This window comes from Oryx dammah, unplaced genomic scaffold, assembly GCF_014754425.2.
Source record: "Oryx dammah isolate SB20612 unplaced genomic scaffold, SCBI_Odam_1.1 HiC_scaffold_28, whole genome shotgun sequence".
Taxonomy (NCBI): domain Eukaryota; kingdom Metazoa; phylum Chordata; class Mammalia; order Artiodactyla; family Bovidae; genus Oryx; species Oryx dammah.
Window position 1 is genome coordinate 66,950,795 of NW_024070212.1, and position 26,971 is coordinate 66,977,765.

A 26,971-nucleotide genomic window follows, 5' to 3' on the forward strand; every position below is an offset into this window, starting at 1 on the left:
ATTTTCTAGGCAAGAGTACTAGGTTAGGTAAATATTATTTTATATTTTGCATTCATAATAACAAACGTTTATTGAGTTACTTTGCAAATAAAACACAGTGCCTGGTAGTAGAGAATAATTAATTAAATTAATAGGTGATCCCTTCCTTAAGAGAATTTATAATTCTGTAGCAGCCATGGTCACAAAAAATACAAGGCAAAGAATTAGTCAACTAAAGTGCTGGGAGTAGGATGATAGAAATGTATTACGTCTGGAAATAATTAGCTTTAAATTACAACAGAGAGCTTGAGTATTTTGGTATATGATACCTCTGAATACTAGACTAGCAGTAGTTTTTTAGTGAGATATAGTTGCATATAACATTAAATAGTTTCAGGTATAAACATAATGATCCAATAAATTTATATACTGTGAAATAATCACCATAATAAGTCCAGTTAACGTCCATCATCACACATTACAGTTTTTCTTGTGATGAGAACTCAAAACCTACTCTCTTAGCATCTTTGAAATATACAATACAGTATTAACTATAGCCACCAAGCTGCACATTACATCCTCAGGACATATTTACAACTCAAAGTTTGCACCTTTTGACCACATTCACCCATTTCATCCACCCCCAAATTATATGTATTTTAATACAAATAAAGAAACAATTTTGACCCAACATCACATTAGTTAAATCTTCATACTCTTTGGTAAGAAAGGAACTTGTTATCTTAAAAAAACAACAGTGTATTCTATGACAGTTTTTTAGTTCTGTGCTTCTTTAATATCTAGAGTATTAGACCCCTCTTTATATAACTAGGGAGAAGTCAACTGTTGGAAGATGAGAACTGGGAGAAAATTCTCCATGGGTCTCTCATGTTATGAGCGGAGGAATTGATTGCCTTACTCTTGACTATCTTTTTAAGGATGCTTGTATAGTGAGCAGCCTTAGAAAATAGAGATAGTGACTCCCTCTGAGCAGAGGGCAGGTTTGCATGGTGTCTAATGTAATAAAGGTAATGTTTTCCTCTGGGGAAATAAATGGTCAAGCAGGTGTGCTTACAACTCATTTTAAAGGACTGGAGTTTTGAAAGCTTGGGGTTCTTCAGCTATAACACCAATCTACTCTGTGCATATCTACCCAGACAATTACACATCTGATGATGGGAGTATGTGGAACCAAAACAAACAAGAAGCTCATGCTTCATGCTTCACCACTAGTAATGAAGTCCTTTGACCTAGTCTTTTGTCTTCTGACAGCAAACATGATAACACGGGAAACTAAACTGCTAGTTTGCATGTAAGTTGAAAATCTTAGGTGCTTCACAGTCCTTGGCAATGAGAATTTGTTCCTCACCTAATCACTGCATTTAGATCATTTCAGTAGATACTGGAAGATAGTATCCATTCTCACTGTCTATCTACAATCTGGGAACTATCAAAATTTTGACAGTTCATAAGAAAAGGGTATTATTTCAGTTTTATAGTAAGATAAAACAATTGTTTAAATTTCTTAAGAACAGAATAGAAATAGCAAAGTAACAATATAATGAGATCAGTCGCTTTTCCTCTCCTTTCACTTTTATTCCTTTAAGTGCATCACAGGGTTGAATTATAGAAATGCTTATTTATTATATGTAAACACATGGACTACCAGATGTTCAAGCTGGTTTTAGAAAAGGCAGAGGAACCAGAGATCAAATTGCCAACATTGGCTGGATCATTGAAAAAGCAAGAGTGTTCCAGAAAAACATCTATTTCTGCTTTATTGACTATGCCAAAGCCTTTGACTGCATGGATCACAATAAACTATGGAAAATTCTTCAAGAGATGAGAATACCGGACACCCTGACCTGCCTCTTGAGAAACCTGTATGCAGGTCAGGAAGCAATAGAACTGGAAATGAAACAACAGACTGGTTCCAAATAGGAAAACTCTATTAGCCTTTGCCCTGCTTCATTCCATACTCCAAGGCCAAATTTTCCTGTTACCCCAGGTGTTCCTTGACTTCCTACTTTTGCATTCCAGTCCCACATAATGAAAAGGACATCTTTTTTGGATGCTAGTTCTAAAAGGTCTTGTAGGTCTTCACAAAACAGTTCAACTTCAGCTTCTTCAGCATTACTAGTTGGGGCACAGGCTTGGATTACTGTAATATTGAATGGTTTCCCTTGGAAACGAACAGAGATCATTCTGTCATGTTTGAGATTGCATCCAAGTACTGCATTTCGGACTCTTTTGTTGACCATGATGGATACTCCATTTCTTCTAAGAGATTCTTGCCCACAGTAGTAGATATAATGGTCATCTGAGTTAAATTCACCCACCCATTCCAGTCCATTTTAGTTCGCTGATTCCTAGAATGTTGACGTTCACTCTTGCCATCTCCTGTTTGACCACTTCCAACTTGCCTTGATTCATGGACCTGACATTCCAGGTTCCTATCCAATATTGCTCTTTACAGCATTGGACCTTGCTTCTATCACCAGTCACATCTACAACTGGGTATTGTTTTTGCTCTGGCTCCATCCCTTCATTCTTTCTGGAGTTATTTCTCCACTGATCTCCAGTAGCATATTGGGCACCTACCGGCCTGGGGAGTTCCTCTTTCAGTATCCTATCATTTTGCCTTTTCATACTGTTCATGGGGTTCTTAAGACAAGAATACTGAAGTGGTTTGCCATTCCCTTCTCCAGTGGACCACATTCTGTGAGACCTCTCCACCACGACCTTCCCATCTTGAGTGGCCCCACGTGGCATGGCTTAGTTTCATTGAGTTAGACAAGGCGGTGGTCCGTGTGATCAGATTGGCTAGTTTTCTGTGATTATGGTTTCAGTGTGTCTGCCCTTTGATGCTCTCTCACAACACCTACCGTCTTACTTGGGTTTCTCTTACCTTGGACGTGGGGTATCTCTTCACGGCTGGTGATGGATAGGGAGGCCTGGCGTGCTGTGATTCATGGGGTCACAAAGAGTTGGACACAACTAGGCAACTGAACTGAACTGAAATAGGAAAAGGAGTACATCAAGGCTGTATATTGTCACCCTGCTTATTTAACTTATATGCAGAGTACATCATGAGAAACGCTGGACTGGAAGAAACACAAGCTGGAATCAAGATTGCCGGGAGAAATATCAATCACCTCAGATATGCAGATGACACCACCCTTATGGCAGAAAGTGAAGAAGAACTAAAGAGCATCTTGATAAAAGTGAAAGAGGAGAGTGAAAAAAGTTGGCTTAAAGCTCAACATTCAGAAAACTAAGATCATGGCATCTGTCCCCATCACTTCATGGCAAATAAATGTGGAAACAGTGGCTGACTTTTATTTTTTCGGGCTCCAGAACCACTGCAGATGGTGATTGCAGCCATGAAATTAAAAGACACTTACTCCTTGGAGGGAAAGTTATGGCCAACCTAGACAGCATATTAAAAAGCAGAGACATTATTTTGTCAACAAGTCCGTCTAGTCAAGGCTATGGTTTTTCCAGTAGTCATGTATGGATGTGAGAGTTGGACTATAAAGAAAGCTGAGTGCCAAAGAATTATTTTGAACTGTGGTGTTGGAGAAGACTCTTGAGAGTCCCTTGGACTGCAAGCAGATCCAACCAGTCCATTCTAAAGGAGATTGGTCCTGGTTGTACATTGGAAGCACTGATGTTGAAGCTGAAACTCCAATACTTTGGCCACCTGATGCGAAGAGCTGAGTCATTTGAAAAGACCCTGATGCTGGGAAAGACTGAGGGCAGGAGGAGAAGGGGATGACAGAGGATGAGATAGTTGGATAGCATCACCGATTCAATGGACATGAGTTTGGGTAAACTCCAGGAGTTGGTGACAGACAGGGAGGCCTGTTGTGCTGCAGTTCATGGGGTTGCAAAGAGTCGTACATGACTGAGTGACTGAACTGAACTGAAACTACATTTAATTATGATTGTACATATTTTAAGCTCATAAATAAATATACAGGAAGTTCAAACAACACACAATATATTCACATTTGAAAATTTTACCAGTAGCATATAAGGCAGTTAATTTTTTTGGTTGAAAATATATATTAATATGAAGTAAAAAAATAATCACATTAATCTTTTTTTTTTCTGTTTTGGCCAGGTCATGCAGCTTGCAGAATTTTAGTTCCTTAACCAGGGACCTAATCTGAGAGCCTGGCATTCAGAGGGTTGAGTACCAACCACTGGACCACAAGAGAATTCCCTGAAATGTCTTTCTACTGGAATTATTATTTCTATATTTCTCAACGTGGTTGATAGAATCATATTTGACTCTTCCTTTCTGTATTAATTTGCTAGGGCTGCCATAACAAAGTACACAAACTAGATAGCTTAAAGCAACAGCAATTTATTATCTCATAGCTCTGGAGCCAGAAGTCCAAACTGAGGTGTTAGTAGAACCACACTCCCTCTGAATCCTGAGGGGAATCCTTCCTTGTCTATTCCTAATTTCTGTTCGTTTCCCAGCAATCTTCGGTATTCCTTGGCTTGTAGATGTATCACTCCAATCCTCTATTTTCACATGGTGTTCTCTGAGTCTCTGTCTTCACATAGTAATCTTATAAGGACCAGTCATATAGGGGCCCATCCTTCTCCAGTATGATCTCATCTTAACTAACTGCATTTGAGATGATCCTATTTCCAAATAAAGTCATATTCTGAGTTGCAGGGGGTTAGGATTTAATGCTTCTTTTTCAAACAGACACTTCACCCAATAACATCTTTCCCTCACTAAAAAATCAGATAAGTCATGAATCATTAATCTGGTTAATCAGCACAACATCTCCTTAATATCTTTCAGATCAATGTTTTCTCTGCTCCACCATCTCCATTCTCCTCCTTTACACACACACACACACACACACACACACAAAACCTGTTCTCACTCCATTCTCACTGTTCTGTCTCCTTTACACACACACCCCCCCATTCTCACTCCGTTCTGTCACACACACACCCCTGTTCTCACTCCATTCTCACTGTTCAGTCTCCTTTACACACACACCCCCCATTCTCACTCCATTCTGTCACACACACACACACACACCCCTGTTCTCACTCCATTCTCACTGTTCAGTCTCCTTTACACACACACCCCCCCATTCTCACTCCGTTGTCACACACACCTGTTCTCACTTCATTCTGTCACACACACAACACACCTGTTCTCACTCCATTCTCACTGTTTCTACTCTTAATTATCAATTCTCTTCTGCACTATTTAAAAGTTTCTTAAACTATCTCATCTGTTTGGTTTCAACCACACATCTCCAAACCATTTATGCTATCACCCAGACGATCTTTCAAAAGAAAAATCTAATCATGTTATTCCTCTACTACCACCATCTTCTTCTACTCTCCAGCAAACTCTTTTGTCATCTAAAGGAGAAACTATATAAAGCACCTTCTTCAACCTTTTGCCACTCTCATATACACTCTATCCTCCAGATAAACCAAACTGCTTCTGGTGTCACATCTTTTTGCTTTTACACATGGTGATCTTAACTAAAGTGCTCTCTGTTCCTGAGCACTTGACATATTTTACTACCCTTAAACTCCCTTGAGCCACAAATTGCAAACATTTTTTGCTGCTATTAACCTTCTTATTTTCCTCTACTATAGTACTTATCACATGGTATTCCAACCCTTCTATGTGTGCTTTTTTTCTCTTAACTACACCTGAAGTCTACCTCAAGGTCAGACATCTTTTGTGTACCTAGCACACAGCATGTTGTCTGTTCCATAGTAAATATTATTGAACTAGATTTTTCAGTAGTTTTTTTTTCTTTTTACAGTAAGACTTACTCTGAAACTTTCGCTTGAAGGGAAACATTTAATGTATTACCAAGAGGGGTTAAACTAAAAAAACAGCTAAAAAATAATTTTGGAAAAAAGAGTTTTAAAAATCACTGCTTGTGAAAGAATGATCAGAATAACTTTAAAATATCTTAAATGCATTACTCATTACACATCTACTAGAATGGCTAATTTTTTTTAAAAAACTGACAAGTGCTAAAGAACATGTGAACCTCTCATACATGGCTGACAAGAACGCAAAATGGTGTAAACCCTCTCGGAAAGAGTTTAGCAGCTTCTCTTGAAGTTTAATGTATACTTACAATATGACAGAGCCAGTCCACTAAATTAGTGATAGTGAAGTCACTCAGTCGTGTCCGACTCTTTGCGACCCCGTGGACTGTAGCCTACCAGGCTTCTCTGTCCATGGGATTCTCCAGGCAAGAATACTGGAGTGGGTTACAATTTCCTTCTCCAGGGGATCTTCAGGAAATTTTAATAAGTGAACTTGTTTCTGTTTTGTAAACAAGTGATTTATAATAAAAATAAATATTTGATTAAAAAAAAACAACAACACACACAAAAATCTCTATCCAAATGTTCATAACAGCTTTATTTGTAATTGTCAAAAACAAAATGCCTAAATGTCCTTCAGTGAGTGAGTGAATAAACCATGGTACATATTCAATACAAACAATGGAATACCCGCTAGCAATGGATAAATTCTAAAGTACATGATGCTCAGTAAAAGAAGCCAGTCTCCAAAGGTCACATGCTACCTGATTGATAAAAACAAAATTATAGGGAGGAAATCCTTAACCATTCCCAGTGAAGACAGAGGTCAGGGAAGAATTTGGCCACAAAGGGCTAGTACTGAGGGAATCATCTGGTAGTGACTGAACTGTTCTGCATCTTGATTGTGGCAGTGGCAGTGGTTCCACAAATCCATAAATGTGCCAAAATTCATTAAATTATAGACTTAAACAAAAATTTAATTTTACTGGATGTAAATTTTAAAATAAACAAATATATATATTACTTCCCAGGCATGAAGGTTAGCTGCTTTTTACCTCTACTCTCATATACCTTAGCCCTAGACTTGAGAAAGATTAATTTATGTGAGGAGAAAGGTGGAGCCGACAAAAAGAATGGCTTTGAGGTAGATTATCAAGGAGTTTGCTACAACATTTTGAATATTTATCTTAAAAGACTGGATTATGAGATAATGATCTATAATCTAGAGACAGACAAAGGCGAAGAGGTACTAAAAAGGAGAGCAAATAGACCTGAAAATTACAGAATGGATCGTCTCCCTACCTTTCACCTCTGTCCTATAGCACCATGACTTAATAATTCTATCTTCATCTGACTTGCTTTTTTCATGTGCTTCTGCTACACACAAAATGATTGAAGAAAAAGCAATTTAATTTTAAGAAGACATAAACCCATTTTTATTTCAGTACTTCAAATCTAAAATAAAAGAGATTAATCAGTTGGCTACAGTTTTCACACCAAAAGCTCTAAATGATGAACAATTTCTTAAAAGTCTGGTGGAATTTAATTTGGCATTAAATGTAAAGGGAAGCTAATAACATCTGAGAAAATGATATTTAGCATATTTAGTAGTTTGCACTTGTCTCTGCTGCCTTTTCTTCCACAGCCCTGCTCCCCTTCTGACTTTTTTATTGCTTCCTCCTTTTCTTCCCTGCCCTCCTAAACAGTGTATGATGCCCTTTAGCTCCTCAATGCCTCCTAGAAACTTGCCACAAGTCTAAATTATCTACCTGCTTTTATGAATGACCACACAAAATAGAATTCATCTCAAAGGCTGTGAATTAAAATGTGGCTAATAGTCAAGTTCAAATACTGTGGAGCTCTATTTATAAAACATGATTATAGGAAATATAAGTAGTCTAATAGGACATTTAACATATATCTAATGTAAGTAGTAACACTAATTTACAGTAATTTTTTTTTTAAAAAAAGAATGTGTGTCATTCAGATTATAACTTTTCAGTATACCTGGCTACTAATATGTACTTAGAATACTAAGAGTTTAATAAAGTCAAAATTATGACATTTTGTAAAATAAAATATGCATATATTAACAAAAGTACTTTAAAATTATTTAATAATTTCCCCATGTTAGGCCTTTGGGTTGAGATTATGTGACTAAGTCTTTTACTGAGATGGAACTGCAGAAATAAGGTGTTTGAGAAGCTCTTTGCAGTTATTGAACAACTGACAGTCTTCCATTTTCTTTTGTCCATTTATAGAATAAACTTTGGGTAAACTCTAAAAGGTGGTGTGAGCCACATGCCTGTGCAAAAACAATTCTACATGTTTCCTTGTGAATCAACAATTAAGGCAAACATATCAATATTATCTTTCTGCTCCCTTGGTTACTCACCTAAAAAAGATGGTGAAAAATGAAAATTTGGAAAAGAGAAGGGGTTGGCAAGTAGAAAACAGAACACCTAGCTATTAGGTAATTACTCCTTCCAGAAACACTCTCTGCACTACGAAATACCTATTTGATGAATTTCAACCTTTAGAACTATACTGAATGCCAAAATGAATACTTTAAAACTCTCAATTATATTCTAACAAACTTAAGATGTATCCACTGTTGGAATTTGATGGCGTTAATTAAGAAATTATTGACTCATAATAAGAATGTAAAAGAAATATTGGTTCCAAATAAGAGTGTAAAAGAAAACCTCACCTAAATTTCCAGGCCCACAAAGAAAGATTTCTTTTAGCTAAACTATATACGATAACATGTGAAACCATAACTTGTAACATGAAGTTTCATAAATTAGAAAAGTGTCACATTAGATTTTTTCTTACATAAAAATCAGTTCTTTAAATAGTTCTCATTTCTTTAAGTTATATAACAAATATTTTCTTATACAAAATATATAATGATAATGCTGATGTTAATACAATGTAATTTTCAATTAAAATATAAAATTTAGCAAATATTTTCTTTTGCTCACAGGAAAAATGAATTCTAAGTTCCTCATATTAATATATTATTTCATTAGTATAAGATGTGAATTGTTACTATTCTTCAGTCTTTTCTGAATCTTGAAAATCTGCTTCATACTTCTTTTTGAGATTACTTAAATATGTTCGTAAACTGTCTGGATCCAATTGAGAGTTTCGAGCAGTTTGAACAAGTCTAGTAGCTAGATGGTACACAGCTCTCTGTCTTTCCATCTCAGGTGTACTCCTTTGGTTTTGCTGTTATTGAAAAAATATAGATAAAAATTAAAATATGATTCTTATTTTGGCAATATTCTATCTCCTTTCATAGAAATAAGAATTCAATGGTTAACCAATTTTTTTGGATAAGTCAGTCCCATCCAACTAGAGAATAACATACCAGAAAAAATAAATATTATTTTGGAGAATAAAATTTCTCATGAGTACTTACTACTTTATGACAGATCCTAATCCTTGAAACCCATTTTTCAATGAAAAATATCTGCTAAATGTTTCAAGTTTCTCAATACAACACCAAAACGTAATAGAAAATCCACCAGAATTATGTCCTACAAACACTTTATCATTGAAAAGTTATGGGAAAACAACATTCTGCTCATTACTATGCAGTGTTCATAATTTTAAATGTCACTCAGAGTACTGCTCTGCTATCTCTTACTTTAATATCCCAGCAGATAAACTGGTGGATAGAATGGGTCATCAGTAAAATGTCCCTCAAGAGAGTTCATATATAGAAATTGCTAGAGTCTAAAAGAAAATACAGCTTCAGGGATAAATTACATTTTTAAAATAAGCAACACAAATAGCTAGTTAAAATTATGCCTTAATTCTTAACAAATTATACTTAAGGATACCCAAGAATTAATGCTTAAAATGGGACTCTTCTAATACTTTGGAGGACCTTTGGATATTCAGTTCTTGAATACCTCCCTTCAGGGTTGGGAGTACAACTAGAAAATTCTTCATTCACTTTTTTGCCTGAGCTAGATCAAGGAATCAGTATTTTTTCAATTTAACTTTTTATGTAAAGACTTAGTTTCCATTCTCTAAGGGAAATACAATCCTTTCAACTCCTTCTCAATAGCCAGGAATTCTTCTCTCTCTTACTGTCACTATAGAAAAACTGCATACAACTCCATGAGATAGAACATTGATTCATCCATCTATTTGATATACTGATTGATCAACTATCCATTTACCATTTAAACAACAATTATAGCTATTATTATCTATTTTCAAGACCCCATAAATTGTATTTATGACTACAGGGAATACAAAAATGTCATCCTGACATGACAATGGAACTCAAAAAGCTCAGTCTTACAGTGAAACATACACGTTTACAAGCAATTGATTAATCATGAAAAGTTCCATAAGGGAGATATAAAAATGTTCATAGGAAAGAAAGTTCACTTCCATCTTGGGTGAAGAAAGGCTTCTATAGGATGGAGTATGGGTAGCCATTCCTTTCTCTAGGGGATCTTTCCAACCCAGAGATCGAATCCAGGTCTCCTACATTGCAGGCAGCTTTTTACTGTCTGGGCCACCAGGGAAGCCCCATTTAAAATGAATCTTGATGGATAGAAGAGCCTAGAAGGAAAGATATTCAAGATGGAGAAAACAGAGAGAGCAAACACATTAGAAAATGTGGTACACAATCAGGTCAAAATGATGAAATGACAAGTAACTCAATGTGGCAGAAATGTAGAAAATGGAGGGAAGCTACTGCATAGTCCTAATGAGATGTACTTAAGAAGAAGAATTCATAGACTCTTAAGAATCCATGGGAGATACAAAAATGAAGAGAAGAAAAGGTTTTTCAAAAGATGAGAAATTTAATTTTGGACCTACTGAAGAGAAAATATAAGTTAAGGTTTTAAGAAATAAGGAGAAAAATATATAGATTGAATCAAAAAGAAATGAAAATGGAGGCTGAGGAAAGGATGAGAATCACCAAGAGTATAGAATTCTAAACAAAGAAATGGTAAAATCTTAGGAATACTTAGAAAGCACCAGTGAAGAAGGGAAAGAAGTAATCACCATAGAGGTAGAAGAATGAGAATTACTCAGTAAAATATTCAGCTAAAGAGAAGTTATATTAATTTGCAGTGGATAAAATTAGCCTGTCTTGAATATATTTTGAGCAGCATCAGGAAATCTAAAAACTGGAAGACTACTGGAGAGGTTGCCCATAATTGGAATTTGGCAAGAGGAATTCTGAAGAACTAGGTAATAAGAGGCTCTTCAGAACTGGACCACTGCCAAAATCACTGGTGAAAAATTGCAATGGAATAACTAACTAGGCAAGTAAAGTCATAAAAGCAGCTGAGGTCAAAAGACTGATGGATGTAAAAAAAAAAAAAAAACTGAAGGCAGGTTAAGAAAGAGTAAAAGATAAAAGAAAGGTTAATACTGAAGAAAATTTATACTGCACCTAGTTTAGTTTACTGAACAGGATGGATTCTTAAAACAATATAAAGCAACCCAATGCAAAAAAAAAATGATTTCAAACTTTCAGTTACCAGATGTAAATTCAGTGTTGGGTCTACTGCTTCCTAGCAAATCACTTAATCTCTGTGAACCTCAGCTGTAAAAACATAAGTAAAAATGAAAACTTTATTATTTATCTTTAATTAAACCTAACTACTTCATGAAGAGTTAGGCTTATATATGATAATGGATACAAGAGCTTTGAAAACTATTTTAAAAGATATGAAATGTTGTGCATAGTGTTTCTTTCTTTTTTTTTTTTTTGGCTGTTCCAAATCTTAATTGCAGTATATGGAATCTTTACTGTGGCATTTTGGGATCTAGTTCCCTGAATAGGGATCGAGCCCAGGCTCCTAAATCGGGAGCATGGAGCCTTAACCATTGGACCACCAGAGAAGTACCATGATTTTTATTTTTAATGCTTATTTAAGGAGATTTATTTTCTTATCATAAAGTCAGTGTAGCAGTAAGTACCAGATGAACTGAACTGTTTAACTTTTGTCTCCTATTTTATTAGTAGATTTTCTACGGACAGTTATAATACATCAAACCAAAAAAGTTTTGAGAAGTAAAAAGGATTTTGTTTATTTAGGAAATAGGTTTTTGTTTTAAATGTTTTAATTATTACTTATTATATATTTAGATCGAAGACCATAATAAACATGTACACTAAAAGTATTTTCTTAATTTGAAAAATAATTCTTATTGCTAAAATTTCCTTACCAAAATCTGTCTGGTAATTTGAGTTGTGATGTCTTTGGCATCCAAGACAATTGACGGTGGGAGTGATGATACCTCTGCAGCTTTTAATCCTAAAATTATAAACAATGGGACTTCAATATTATTACCTGCAGTTTTGCTATGTTTGTGTTAATCAGTATTAATCTTTTCTTCACAGATTTAAACTTCCTTTCTTAGGCATTTATGAACTACTTCTTAAAATTACGTTCTTCCAAGTTCTGGGTGACAACTTGCCAATTATTAGATTTAATTACTTGCTAAGACATGTAAGACAAATTAGAATATCAATCACCTTTCAAGATACCTCTGAGACAGAAAATATGAAAGGGAAAGGAAAATGGTAATTAGAAAATCAGATAATAGTAATAACACTGAAATTCCAGCTACAAATTCAGTTGGTTTATAAGTCAAAGGACATAATGGGTTTTGCAGGATAGAAGAAAGTATAGTCACAGATAAGCTTACAGCTAAGTATTCATATATTTAGTAGATTAATGAGAGAGGGATTTCTCAGAAGTTATAATGATAGGTGACTACTCCATGGAAATTTAAATACCATAATATTCTCATGCTCTTAGATTTTTATTGTATCAGTGTCTCACAGATTTTCTATTTTATGCTAATAGTTTATTGCTTTAGAGGCAATAGAAGCAACATCAACACTTATTTAGAAGTTACTAACTGCTAGGTACTGTGCTAGACAGTTCATATTTGATCATTCATTTAATCCTCACAAATCCACACATATCACCATTTAATAGATGAAGCTGAGGCTTATAAAGATTAAACATCTGATACAAATTAAGTTATACATTTGCTTTTCCCATTTCAAATAGCAAAACAAAGATGATTTTTTTACTCTCACAAAGAACAGTCATAGCTAAAATAATTTTGGGAAAATTATTTGTAAAAGTCCAGTTTGTAGGTCATCTGCATGGCAGCTCTATAGTGGGGTTAATGGCAACTTTCTCCAAGAGGACTTATGCCATATGCCATGCCTCCCAGGTCTGCTGAAGCCAGAGCCCTAGTCCCTGTGGCAGATCACTGCTGTCCTATTCTTCCACAGGAGACACTCAAACACTCAAAAAGCAGGTCTGGCACAGTTTCTTGTGGAGGTTGCTGCTCCTTTCCCTGAGTTCTGGTGCATACAAGGTTTGTTCGCTCCCTCTGAGTCTCTCTGGCGAGTCTGAAAATTTGATTTTAAAACATGATTGTAAAAAAAAAAAAACATGATTGTGTCCCTCCTATCATCTTGTTGGAGCTTCTACTTTGCCCTTGGACACAGGATATGTTTTTTTGGTAGGATCCAACATTCTCCTACAGATGGTTGCTTAGCAACTAGTTGCAATTTTGGTGTTCTCACAGGAAAAGATGAGTGCACTTTCCACGACACTGTCTTCAGTTCAGGACAGTTCAGTCGCTCAGTCATGTCCGACTCTTTGTGATCCCATGAAGTGCAGCACACCAGGCCTCCCTGTCCATCACAAACTCCCGGAGCCTACCCAAACGCATGTCCACTGAGTCGGTGATGCCATCCAACCATCTCATACTCTGTTGTCCCCTTCTCCTCCTGCCCTCAATCTTTCCCAGCATAAGGGTCTTTTCAAATAAGTCAGCTCTTCACATAAGGTAGCCAAAGTATTGCAGTTTCAGCTTCAGCATCAGTCCTTCCATTGAACACCCAGGACTGATCTCCTTTAGGATGGACTGGTTGGATCTCCTTGCAGTCCAAGGGACTCTCAAGAGTCTTCTTCAATGCCACAGTTCAAAAGCACCAGTTTTTCGGTGCTCAGCTTTCTTTATAGTCCAACTGTCACATCCATATATGACTACTGGAAAAACTATAGCCTTGCCACCTTTGTTGACAAAGTAATGTCTCTTCTTTTTAATATGCTGTCTAGGTTGGCCATAACTTTCCTTCCAAGAACTAAGTGTCTTCCAATTTCATGGCTGCAATCACCATCTGCAGTGATTTGGAGCCCCCCAAAATAAAGTGAGCCACTGTTTCTACTGTTTCCTCATCTATTTGCCATGAAGTGATGGGACAGGATGCCATGATGTTAGTTTTCTGAATGTTGAGCTTTAAACCAACTTTTTCACTCTCCTCTTTCACTTTCATCAAGAGGCTCTTTAGTTCTAGACTTTCTGCCATAAGGGTGGTGTCATCTGCATATCTGAGGTTACTGATATTACTCCTGGCAATCTTGATTCCAGCTTGTGCTTCATCCAGCCCAGCATTTCTCATGATGTATTCTGCCACTATCTTAGATTTAGATTATACCAAAGAAGTTCTTGTACTGTTGCAGTTCTAGGGCCCACAACAGATTTCCCAACCTGGGAACCTGGCAAAGGGCCTGAGAACCCCAAGGGGATTTGACTTTGAAGGGATTTGATAACAAAACTTCCAAAGGACTGGGGAAAGAGATTCTTTGAGGGCACAACAAAACCTTGTATGCACCAGTACCTAGAAGACAGGAGCAGTGACCCCGCAAGAGGCTGAACCAGACTTGCCTGTGAGTGTCCAGAAGTCTCCAATGGAGGCATGGGTCGACAGTGGCCTGCCAAGGGTCAGGGGCACTGACCACAACAGTCCTGGGAGCTGCACTGTAGTGGGGTAAGTCCTTTGAGCTATTGAGTCAGTTGAGCTATTTCAAATCCTGAAAGATGATGCTGTGAAAGTGCTGCACTCAATATGCCTGCAAATTTGGAAAACTCAGCAGTGGCCACAGGACTGGAAAAGGTCAGTTTTCATTCCAATTCCAAAGAAAGGCAATGCCAAAGAATGCTCAAACTACCGCACAATTGCACGCATCTCATATGCTAGTAAAGTAATGCTCAAAATTCTCCAAGCCAGGCTTCAGCAATACGTGAACCGTGAACTCCCTGATGTTCAAGCTGGTTTTAGAAAAGGCAGAGGAACCAGAGATCAAATTGCCAACATCTGCTGGATCATGGAAAAAGCAAGAGATTTCCAGAAAAACATCTATTTCTGCTTTATTGACTATGCCAAAGCATTTGACTGTGTGGATCACAATAAACTGTGGAAAATTTTTCAAGACATGGGAATATCAGACCACCTGACCTGCCTCTTGAGAAATCTGTGTACAGGTCAGGAAGCAACAGTTAGAACTGGACATGGAACAACAAACTGGTCTCAAATAGGAAAAGGAGTACATCAAAGCTGTATATTGTCACCCTGCTTATTTAACTTATATGCAGAGTACATCATGAGAAACGCTGGACTGGAAGAAGCACAAGCTGGAATCAAGACTGCCAGGAGAAATATCAATAACCTCAGATATGCAGATGACACCACCCTATGGCAGAAAGTGAAGAGGAACTAAGCCTCTTGATGAAAGTGAAAGAGGAGAGTGAAAAAGTTGGCTTAAAGCTCAACATTCAGAAAACGAAGATCATGGCATCCAGTCCCATCACTTCATGGGAAATAGATGGGGAAACAGTGGAAACAGTGTCAGACTTTATTTTTGGGGGCTCCAAAATCACTGCAGATGATGATTACAGCCATGAAATTAAAAGACGCTTACTCCTTAGAAGAAAAGTTATGACCAATCTAGATAGCATATTCAAAAGCAGAGACATTACTTTGCTGACTAAGGTCCGTCTAGTCAACGCTATGCTTTTTCCAGTGGTCGTGTATGGATGTGAGAGTTGGACTGTGAAGAAAGCTGAGTGCCGAAAAATTGATGCTTTTGAACTGTGGTGTTGGAGAAGACTCTTTAGGGTCCCTTGGACTGCAAGGAGATCCAACCAGTCCATTCTGAACGAGATCAGCCCTGGGATTTCTCTGGAAGGAATGATGCTAAAGCTGAACCTCCAGTACTTTGGCCACCTCATGTGAAGAGTTGACTCATTGGAAAAGACTTTGATACTGGGAGGGGTTGGGGGCAGGAGGAGAAGGGGACGACAGAGGATGAGATGGCTGGATGGCATCACTGACTCGATGGATGTGAATCTGAGTGAACTCCGGGAGTTGGTGATGGACAGGGAGGCCTGGCGTGCTGCGATTTATGGGGTCGCAAAGAGTCAGACACGACTGAGCAACTGAATTGAACTGAAGTCCTTTGAAGGAGGTCACCATTACTTCTGCAATAGGGACCACAACCACACCACATCAGCAGAAAATTGGATTAAAGATGTACTGAGCATGGTCCCACCCATCAGAGCAAGACCTAGTTTTCCACACAGGGAGTCCCTCCCATCAGGAAGTTTCCACAAACCTCTTATCCTCATCCATAAGAGAGCAGACAGAATGAAAACCACAATCACAGGAAACTAACCAAACTGGTCACATGGATCACAGACTTGTCTAACTCAATGAAACTATGAGCCATGCCATGTAGAACCACTCAAGACAGACAGGTCATGCTGGGGAGTTCTGATAAAATGTGGTCCACTGGAGAAGGGAACGGCAAGCATTCTTTCCTTGAAACCTCATGAACAGTATGAAAAGGCAAATATATGACACTGAAAGATGAACTCCCCAGGTTAGTAGGTGCCAATATGGTACTGGAGAAGAGTGAGAAATAGCTCCAGAAGGAATAAAGAGGCTGAGCCAAAACAGAAACAAACCCAGTTGTGGGGGTGTCTAGTGGTGAAAGTAAGTCTAATGCTGTAAAGAACAATATTGCTTAGGAATCTGGAATGTTAGGTCTGTCTTTCCAGGTAAATTGGAAGTGGTCAAACAGGAGCTGGCAAGAGTGAACATCGACATTTTAGGAATCAGTGAACTAAAATGAACTGGAATGGGTGAATTTAATTCAGATGACCATTACATCTACTACTGTGGTGAAGAATCCCTTAGAAGAAATAGAGTAGCCCTCATAGTCAAAAAAAGAGTCCAAAACGCAGTACTAGGGTGCAGTCTTAAAAATGACAGAATGATCTCTTCATTTCCAAGGCAAACCATTCAATATCACAGTAATCCAAGTCTTTGCCCCAACCACTAATGCCAAAGAAGCTGAAGTTGAGTAGTTCTATGAAGCCCTACAAGACCTTCTAGAACTAACACCCCAAAAAGATGTCCTTTTCATTACAGCGGACTAGAATGCAAAAGTACGAAGTCAAGAGATACCTGGGTAACAGGCAAGTTTGCCTTTGGAGTACATAATGAAGCAAGGCAAAGGCTAACAGAGTTTTGCTGAGACAAAGCACTGGTCATAGCAAACACCCTCTTCCAACAAAACAAGAGATGACTCTACACATGAAAATCAGATGGTCAATACCAAAATCAGACTGATTATATTATTTGTCGCTGAAGATGGAGAAGCTCCATACAGTTAGCAAAAACAAGACCGGGAGCTGACTGGGGCTCAGATCATGAATTCTTTATTGCAAAATTACTAGGCCATTTGAATATGACCTAAACCAAATCCCTTAAAATCATACAGTGGAAGTGACAAACAGATTCAAGGGATTAGATCTGATAGACAGAGTGCCTGAGGAACACTATACAGGAGGTGGTGATCAAAACCATTCCTAAGAAAAAGAAATGCTAAAAGGCAAAATGGTTGTCTAAGGATGTCTTATAAATAGCTGAGAAAAAGAGAATTGAAACACAAAGGAGGAAAGGAAAGATATACCCATCTGAATGCAGAGTTCCAAAGAATAGCAAGGAGAGATAAGAAAGCCTTCCTCAGTGATCAAGGCAAAGAAATAGAGGAAAGCAACAGAATGGCAAAGACTAGAGATCTCTTTAAGAAAATGAGAGATACCAAGGGTGCATTTTGTGCAAAGATAGGCGCAATAAAGGACAGAAATGGTATGGACCTAACAGAAGCAGACGATATTAAGAAGAGGTGGCAAAAATACATAAAAATTACACCAAAAAGAACTTAATGACCCAGATAACCACAATGGTGTGATCACTCACCTAGAGGAAGCATGTTGGGGTGTGAAGCCAAGCGGGCCTTAGGAAACATCACTATGAACAAAGCTAGTGGAGGTGATGGAATTCCAGTTGAGCTATTTCAAATCCTGAAAGATGATGCTGTGAAAGTGCTGCACTCAATATGCCAGCAAATTTGGAAAACTCAGCAGTGGCCACAGGACTAGAAAAGGTCAGTTTTCCTTCCAATTCCAAAGAAGGGCAGTGCCAAAGAATGTTCAAACTACAACATAATTGCATTCATCTCACATGCTAGCAAAGTAATGCTCAAAATTCTCCAAGGTTTCAACAGTACATAAACCAAGAACTTCCAGATGTTCAAGTTGGATTTAGAAAAGGCAGAGGAACCAAAGATCAAATTGCCAACATCCACTGGATCATAGAAAAAGCAAGCGAATTCCACAAAAACATCGACTTCTGCTTCACTGACCAGGCTAAAGTCTTTGTGTGGATCACAACAAATGGTAGAAAATTCTGAAAGATATGGGAATACCAGACCACCTTACATGCCTCCTGAGAAATGTGCATGCAGATCAAGAAGCAACAGCTAGAACCAGACATGGAACAACAGACTGGTTCCAAATTGGGAAAGGAGTACATCAAGGCTGTATATTGTCTCCCTGCTTATTTAACTTATATGCAGAGTAAATCATGTGAAATGCTGGGCTGGATGAAGCACAAGCTGGAATCAAGATTGCCAGAAGAAATAGCAATAACCTCAGATATGCAGATGACACACCCTAGTGGAATAATACTAAGAAGAACTAAAGACCCTCTTGATGAAGGAGAAAGAGGAGAGTGAAAAGCTGGCTTAAAACTCAACATTCAGGAAACGAAGATCATGGCATCTGGTCCCATCACTTCTTGGCAAATAGATGGGGAAATAATAGAACAGTGAGAGACTTTATTTTCTTGGGCTCCAAATCACTGCAGATGGGGACAGAAACCATGAAATTAAAATACACTTGCTCCTTGGAAGAAAAGCTATGACAAACCTAGACAGCATGTTAAAAAGCAGAAACATTATTTTGCCAACAAAGGTCTGTATAGTCAAAGCTATGGTTTTTCAGTAGTCATGTATGGATGTGAGAGTTGGACCATAAAGAAGGCTGAGCACCGAAGAATTAATATTTTTGAACTGTGGCGTTGGAAGACTCCTGATAGTCCCCTGGACTGCAAGGATATCAAACCGGTCAATCCTAAACAAAATCCATCTTGAATATTCACTGGAAGGACTAACGCTGAAGCTGAAGCTCCAATACTTTGGCCATCTGATGAGAAGAGCCAGCTCACTAGAAAAGACCCTGATGCTGGGAAAGACTGAAGGCAGGAGGAGAAGGGGATGATAGTGGACGAGATGGTTGGATGTCATCACCCACTCAGTGGACATGAGTTTCAGCAAGTTCCAGGAGATGGTGAAGGACAGGGAAGCCAGGTGTGCTGCAGTCCATAGGCCATGAAGAGTCAGACACGACTGAGCGACTGAACAACAAGGTAAAAGTCAACTGAAAAATTCCCTGAATCTGTCAACTTTACATGTATCATAATGATTTAGATAGAAAATATCTAACCAATTTTATGAACACACATAATTTGGTAACATATTCCATTTTAAGACTTAAGATTTAATTACCAAGTTCTCCAAATTTGAAGAAAACAGAGGAAGGACCTTACTACTAAAAGAGTGTCTAAGAAATATATAATTTCCAATTCAGTATATAACTTTCAAGTATAACTAAATTACATTTTCCTAAGTGTAGAAACATACTTCTGGGGCTCCCATGTATTATAATTCTACATAGTTACAGTTAATATGTTTTTGAAACAAGCTTAATACATAAAAATGTGAATTTGACATAAAAAATACAGTCTTAGAGCACAGAAGTATTCAAAAGAATGAAAGATAAAATTGCTTAGACTGATAGTCAAATAAACAGGAAAGAAGTTTATCTTTTGAGAATATATGGTATTTCAGCATAAACACACATTTATATACACACACATATATATAATATATATATATATAATTTCTATATGCATACCATAATTTTTTTCTTCTGTGAGTCCCTTAGAAAGTTTGTAGGTATACAAGATTGCTTCTTTATTTCTTGAAGTGTTCTTTACATGTTGAACTTCAAAATGCATGTTTTCTACGTTAGGATATAGAACGTCTATCTGGCACAGTTCCAGGAAATGTGTAGCAAACAGTGTAAATGCCTAGAACATATAATAAATATCAATATTTTTAAATGCACTAGAAATTTTTAACTATTTAAACATAAAATTTATTTTAACTTATTAAGTGGCTTCACAGAAATGTAATGAAACTGGTAAACTTTGAGGCTAACATGGTCAACTCATCTTAAAATGTTTTGAAATTTTATATTCAATGAGGGAAACATTTATTATGTTTACACAAACACATGTATGTTACATTATGGAAAAGAGAACAAATGCAAAAATCCTAAAAGAAAGAATCTGAAGATACTGAAAGGATGAAGTTTACCAGAAATATAACTATTAACTGAGGTAATCATTTATTAGAGAAGTTACCCACAAACAAAATCATAACATTTCCCTCACTTAAAAAAATTTTTACTTTAAAAGTTGATTCCTCCCATATAAGTAGTTTAGGGAAAGTGAAATCAGTGGATTATCTTAGGTATTTGAAACTACATAGGTTTTTACTTTTATATTTGCATTAAGTTAGGGTTAGGTACTTATACAGGGGGAAAAAAAGGTTGAGAACACTGCTTAGTACAATGATTCTTCAAGTTTAGTAATCCCCTGGGGAGCTTGTTAAAGATGCAAATTATTGATGCTTATCCTCCTCACATTCCCAATCAGTAACTGTAATTTAGAGCCCCAGGAAATTGCAGTTTCCCTAAGCACTTTAGGTGATTTTGATGGAGATGGTTCAAGTGACTTAAGACCAGCACAGTGGCTTCCTGCCCTGTGTTCAGAGTTACTGAAGCAGATATGACTAATTATGTCAGTGAGAAATGAAATATATGATTAGTGGAAAAATTAAATAGTAAAACATTAAAAAGAAAATATTTCACTGGCAAATGACTATCAGTTATGGAAAGGAGTTAGCAAGGGGAGGAATGGTTTTGTACATGACAGAAAAATATGTAATAAATCTCAACTATTAAACAAATCAAAGGGGGTATAAAACAAATAAAATTTGTAAAGCAACAAGAAAATTTTTTCTTAGAAATTTATTTTTGGCTGTGCTGGGTCTTCACTGCTGCCTGTGGGCTTTCTCTAGTTATGGTGAGTGGGAGCTACTTTCTAGTTGCTGTGCATAGGCTTCTCATTGCAGTGGCTTCTCTTGTTTCAGAGTACGGGCTCTAGTGTGCATAGGCTCAGGAGGTGCAGTGCACGAGCTTAGTTATCTTGCCGCATGTGGAATCTCCCCAGACCAGGTATCGACCCCATGCTCCCTGCACTGGCAGTCAGATTCTTAACCACTAGAAAACCAGGCTAGTTCCAAGAAAATATCCCAGTAAACTATTTAGAAGCTAGAGATGATGTTCATAATAACTATTATGTCTTCAAATTTTATGCTCCCATACTCAGTTGCTCAATCGTGTCCAACTCTGTGACCCCAGGGACTGTAGCCCTCTAGGCTCCTCTGTCCATGAAATTTTCCAAGCAACAATACTGGAGTAGGTTGCCCTTTCCTACTCCAGAGGATCTTCCCGACCCAGGGATCAAACCCACATCTCTTGTGTCTCCTGCACTGGCAGGTGGATTCTTCACCACTGTGTCACCTGGGAGGCCCATACTATTAATCAGATACACACAAATTAAAGAAATTGTGAGATATCATCATATATACTAAAATATCTTTTTTTATTAAGACAGTAAATTTGGTTCCCTCATCATTGCTGATAACATTATAAACTGCAACAGCCCTTTGGAAAGTAGCATTGTGGGCTGTTTAATCAGACCCTCTGGCTTTATCACCTTGACTTTGCTGCCTACTCTAAAGAATACACAGAAGAATTGTACAAAAAAAGATCTTCACGACCAAGATAATCACAATGGTGTGATCACTCACCTAGAGCCAGACATCCTGGAATGTGAAATCAAGTGGTCCTTAGAAAGCACCACTACGAACAAAGCTAGTGGAGGTGATGGAATTCCAGTTGAGCTATTTCAAATACTGAAAGATGATGCTGTGAAAGTGCTGCACTCAATATGCCTGCAAATTTGGAAAAAACAGCAGTGGCCACAGGACTGGAAAAGGTCAGTTTTCATTCCAATCCCAAAGAAAGGCAATGCCAAAGAATGCTCAAACTACTGCACAATTGCACTCATCTTACACGCTAGTAAAGTAATGTTCAAAATTCTCCAAGCCAGGATTCAGCAATACATGAACCACAAACTTCCAGATGTTCAAGATGGTTTTTGAAAAGGCAGAGGAACCAGAGATCAAATTGCCAACATCTGCTGGATCATGGAAAAAGCAAGAGATTTCCAGAAAAACATCTATTTCTGCTTTATTGACAATACCAAAGCCTTTGACTGTGTGGATCACAGTAAACTGTGGAAAATTCTGAACGAGATGGGAATACCAGACTACCTGACCTGCCTCCTGAGAAACCTATATGTAGGCAGGAAGCAACAGTTAGAACTGGACACGGAACAACAGACTGGTTCCAAATAGGAAAAGGAGTACGTCAAGGCTGTATATTGTCACCCTGCTTATTTAACTTATATGCAGAGTACATCATGAGAAACGCTGGGCTGGAAGAAGCATAAGCTGGAATCAAGATTGCTGGCAGAAATATCAATAACCTCAGATTTGCAGATGACATCAACCTTATGGCAGAAAGTGAAGAGGAACTAAAAAGCCTCTTGATGAAAGTGAAAGAGGAGAGGGAAAAAGTTGGCTTAAAGCTCAACATTCAGAAAACTAACATCATGGCATCTGGTCCCATCACTTCATGGCAAATAGATGGGGAAACAGTGGAAACAGTGGCCGACTTTCTGTTTGGGGGCTCCAAAATCACTGCAGATGGTGATTGCAGCCATGAAATTAAAAGACACTTACTCCTTGGAAGGAAAGTTATGACCAACCTAGGTGGCATATTCAAAAGCAGAAATATTACTTTGCCGACTAAGGTCCATCTACTCAAGGTTATGGTTTTTCCTGTGGTCATGTATGGATGTGAGAGTTGGACTGTGAAGAAAGCTGAGCGCTGAAGAATTCATGCTTTTGCACCATGGTATTGGAGAAGACTCCTTTGGACTGCAAGGAGATCCAACCAGTCCATCCTAAAGGAGATCATTCCTGGGTGTTCATTGGAGGGACTGATGCTGAAGCTGAAACTCCAATACTTTGGCCACCTCATGCGAAGAGTTGATGTATTTGAAAAGATCTTGATGCTGGGAAAGATTGAAGGTGGGAGAAGAAGGGGACAACAGAGGATGAGATGGCTGGATGGCATCACTGACTCGATGGACATGCGTTTGAGTGAACTCCGGGAGTTTGTGATGGACAGTGAGGCCTGGAGTGCTGTGATTCATGGAGTCGCAAAGAGTCGGACACAACTGAGCGACTGAACTGAACTGATACAATTTTAAAGACTATACAATTTAAAAATTTTTTCTTTCAATAAAAAAAATTTTTTAAAGGACTCAAAATTAGTGTATTTAAAATAAATAGAGAAAAATACCTTTAAGCTCAGCAGATGTTCACAAACAGCATAACAAATGCCAATACCTTCTTCTGTATTAGTACCTCTGCCAAGTTCATCAATTAATATGAGTGACTTGTCATTAGCATTATGTAGAATATATGCTATCTGAAAATATAATTCCTAAATTATTCATTGCAACCAAATAGCTGTCACTATTATACCAAAAAATGAAGAAAAATCCAGTTCCTTTATTAGTTCATTTGAAATATATTTTGACAGAGAAAACCCGCTGTGCAGAAACTAATACATTGCTTTTCTTTCTAAAAATCTCATTACTAATAATTCCAATAGAATAGCTGATATGTACATAAATAGACGTATGCATAGAGTAAATAACCATTATCTAAAATATTGATGAATCAGATACAGTGAAATAAAGCAATGAATTAAATGTTTAAATAAAGCACAAAGATGGTCATTTTCTTGTTTAAGAGAAGCTCAGTCATGTCTGACACTGCGACCCCATGGACTATACACCTCATGGAATTCTCCAGGCCAGAATACTGGAGTGAGTAGCCTTTCTCTTCTCCAGAGGATCTTCCCAACCCAGAGATGGAATCCAGGTTTCCTGCACTGCAGGCAGATTCTCTACCAGCTGAGCCACAGGGAAGTCCAAGAGTGCTGGAATGGGTAGCCTATCCCTTCTCCAGCGGATCTTCCTGACCCAGGAATCCAACCGGGGTTTCCTACATTGCAGGCAGATTCTTTACCAACTGAGCTATGATGAATCAATTGCTGTCATAAACATTCTGTAGCCAGTAAAAATGAAAAGAAATGTTTAGAAAAAAGCATCCAAGTCCATTGATTTCTGAGTAAAATAAATTTAAATCATGCCTGATACAGACTTATGTTATGACACAACTGTTAACCATCATGGCCATTTTACCTTTCCATGGGACTAAGCTTCTTGAGAGCTAGGACCATTTAAAAATATGACTCAAGCACCTAGTCTATTGCTATATTCCCCCATCATTATTCAATACATACTAAATAATTATATAAATATCACATACAGTGAGCAAATGATACTTTTATTCCCTGTCTATCTAAAGAAAATTAGTCAACTGAACAATGATCCAATAACCTATACCTACTAAAGATAGGCCAAAAGCTATACTGAATTCCTTTAACCCTTCAAGTTTATTTGACATGTGCTCAGATCAAAAATAGGTGCTGATACATACTTTGGCATAGGAAGTGAAAATTCCACAAGAGCACAAAAAGGGTGATTTTTAAAAAACCTTTTAACACAGTGATCTTTTATTTTAAAATCAAGCCTAACTATGCACAATGTTTCTGAACAGGTCATTGCTTTCTGAAGTCTTTTATATATTCCATATAAAAACATGAAAACATGTTTTTATCATTCAATAACACTAGCTTTTTCTTTAAAGCTGTATTTTTCAATAAAACATTTACTTCCATTTCCACATAAGACAGAAATTAGGAAGCTGTCTTTGACTGCCCTCTGGCTCTTGTAGAGGAGTATAAACACATCTGCAAGCTTTAATATAAAAATACTTTCTTATGTTATAATTGACCATTAGTAGGATAATTCAATATGTTTTTAACATAAGGAAAGTTGAAATCAGGTACCTCTTTCATTTCCTTCATAAATGTTGATGAATTTGTTTCGATATCATCATCAGTACTTATTCTTGTAAAAATTTGTTCAGCAATTCTAAAGGAAGAATATTCTGCTGGAACATATGATCCTATAAAATATAAGTCAAAGTAAACTGAGATGCTTTTATAAAATATAAGCACTACTAACACTGCACCTTCTACCAACTCAGATTATTTAGTAGCCTATCTAAGGATTAATGTGGTGGAAAGATCACAAGATATGGAATTAGAAGGCATGGCCCCAGCTCTGTCATTTCTTTTACAACCTTGGACAGCACTTAAATTCTCCCAGCTTCATCTTCCTCACATATAAAATGGAAATGCTTACCCTATCTATTGTACATAGTTATTTGGAAGTGGAAAAAAGATAATACATATTTGAGTACATAAGAAAGATTTGTTATAAATTTGATAAAAATTGTTAAATAGTATAGTCAGATGAAAATATTCAAAGTATGAAAATCTAAAGGAAATGCTTATGAAGCTCAAGTTGATAAAATCATTATGGAAAGGTATATTAAGAAATAGTTGTTATTAGAAAAATACAGAACCATCTACAATTAGAATGAATGCAAAATATTAAATTTTTCATTAAGGTGAATTTTTATTCACAAGACGGTTTCTGCGTGAGAAATATCAGGCTAACTAACCTAAAATATTCATCTCTTGAAAACAGGTTAATCTTATTATTTATATCTATCACTATACAAAATGGGATATAAAAAGCATTCTAAAACCATAAGAAGATAAAAATATACAAATAGTTAAATGAAAAAAGTGTCAAATATATAGAACTCTGTATAGACAAAATGTGAAATAATGAGAGTGAAGAAACAAAGCCAGATTATTCCAGGATTTAAAACAAAGACAAGGGTGAAGAATAGGATCTACTTTTGCATAATAAAGAATAGCAGGAAGAAAAAGCAAAAGTTCAGATGTATAGAATATAGCATATATGGTACATATGGTTCATATTTTCCCTTCTCTCTTACCTCCACTAAAAAGGCTCTTAACATATCTTATCATCATATCACAGAAGTCTGCTGGCTGGTATTTTGCTTCTAATCTGGCTCTTCTCTAACCTCACAATAACCAAAGTGATCTATCTAAAACTCAAATCCAATTATGCCATTCTCTTGCTAAAACATCTATAGCTCCCTATAGATATCTGGATAAGGTTCTCGCTCCTCCATTAAATGCCTAAGGCCCTTCACAACCTGACTCCTGCCCATCTCTCCAGCTTTAAGCCTGCCACTTCTCACAGTCACTCTTTATTTTACAAAGCAAAAGAACTATTAAGTCTCTGAACTCCTTGTAGCTACTTGGGAATGTCATGCTGTTTATTGCTTCTGTGCTTTAGAACATGCTCTTATCTCTATTTTCTCTCATACCCTTCCCTTAAGACCATAGCATTGTGTGTGTGTGTGTGTGTGTGTGTGTGTGTGTGTATGTATGAATGCTAGTCACTCAGTCATGTCTGACTCTTTGCAACCCCATGGACTGTAGCCCACCAGGCTCCCCTGTCCATGGGATTCTCCAAGCAAAAATACTGGAGAGTGTTACCATTTCCTTCTCCAGTGGATCTTCCAGACCCAGGGATCAAACCTGGATGGATCTCCTTCCTGCAATGAAGGCATACTCTTTACCATCTGAGCTACCAGGGAAGCCCTGTGTGTGTGTGTGTGTGTGT

General features: G+C 37.3%; 1 protein-coding gene across 1 annotated transcript in view; it reads right to left on the reverse strand.

The window, feature by feature from the left end:
- Positions 1 to 8,742: 8,742 nt before the first annotated feature.
- LOC120856557 (mutS protein homolog 4) overlaps positions 8,743 to 26,971 on the reverse strand; it is a 58,284-nt gene continuing 40,055 nt past the window's right edge. The window contains exons 11-15 of the mRNA XM_040231927.1: positions 25,252 to 25,370; positions 23,632 to 23,760; positions 19,987 to 20,161; positions 12,022 to 12,110; positions 8,743 to 9,045 (exon numbers count right to left, since the gene is read on the reverse strand). Coding sequence (XP_040087861.1) covers positions 8,866 to 9,045; positions 12,022 to 12,110; positions 19,987 to 20,161; positions 23,632 to 23,760; positions 25,252 to 25,370 — 692 coding nt within the window. The 3' untranslated portion in view covers positions 8,743 to 8,865. The remainder of the gene's footprint in view (positions 9,046 to 12,021; positions 12,111 to 19,986; positions 20,162 to 23,631; positions 23,761 to 25,251; positions 25,371 to 26,971) is intronic.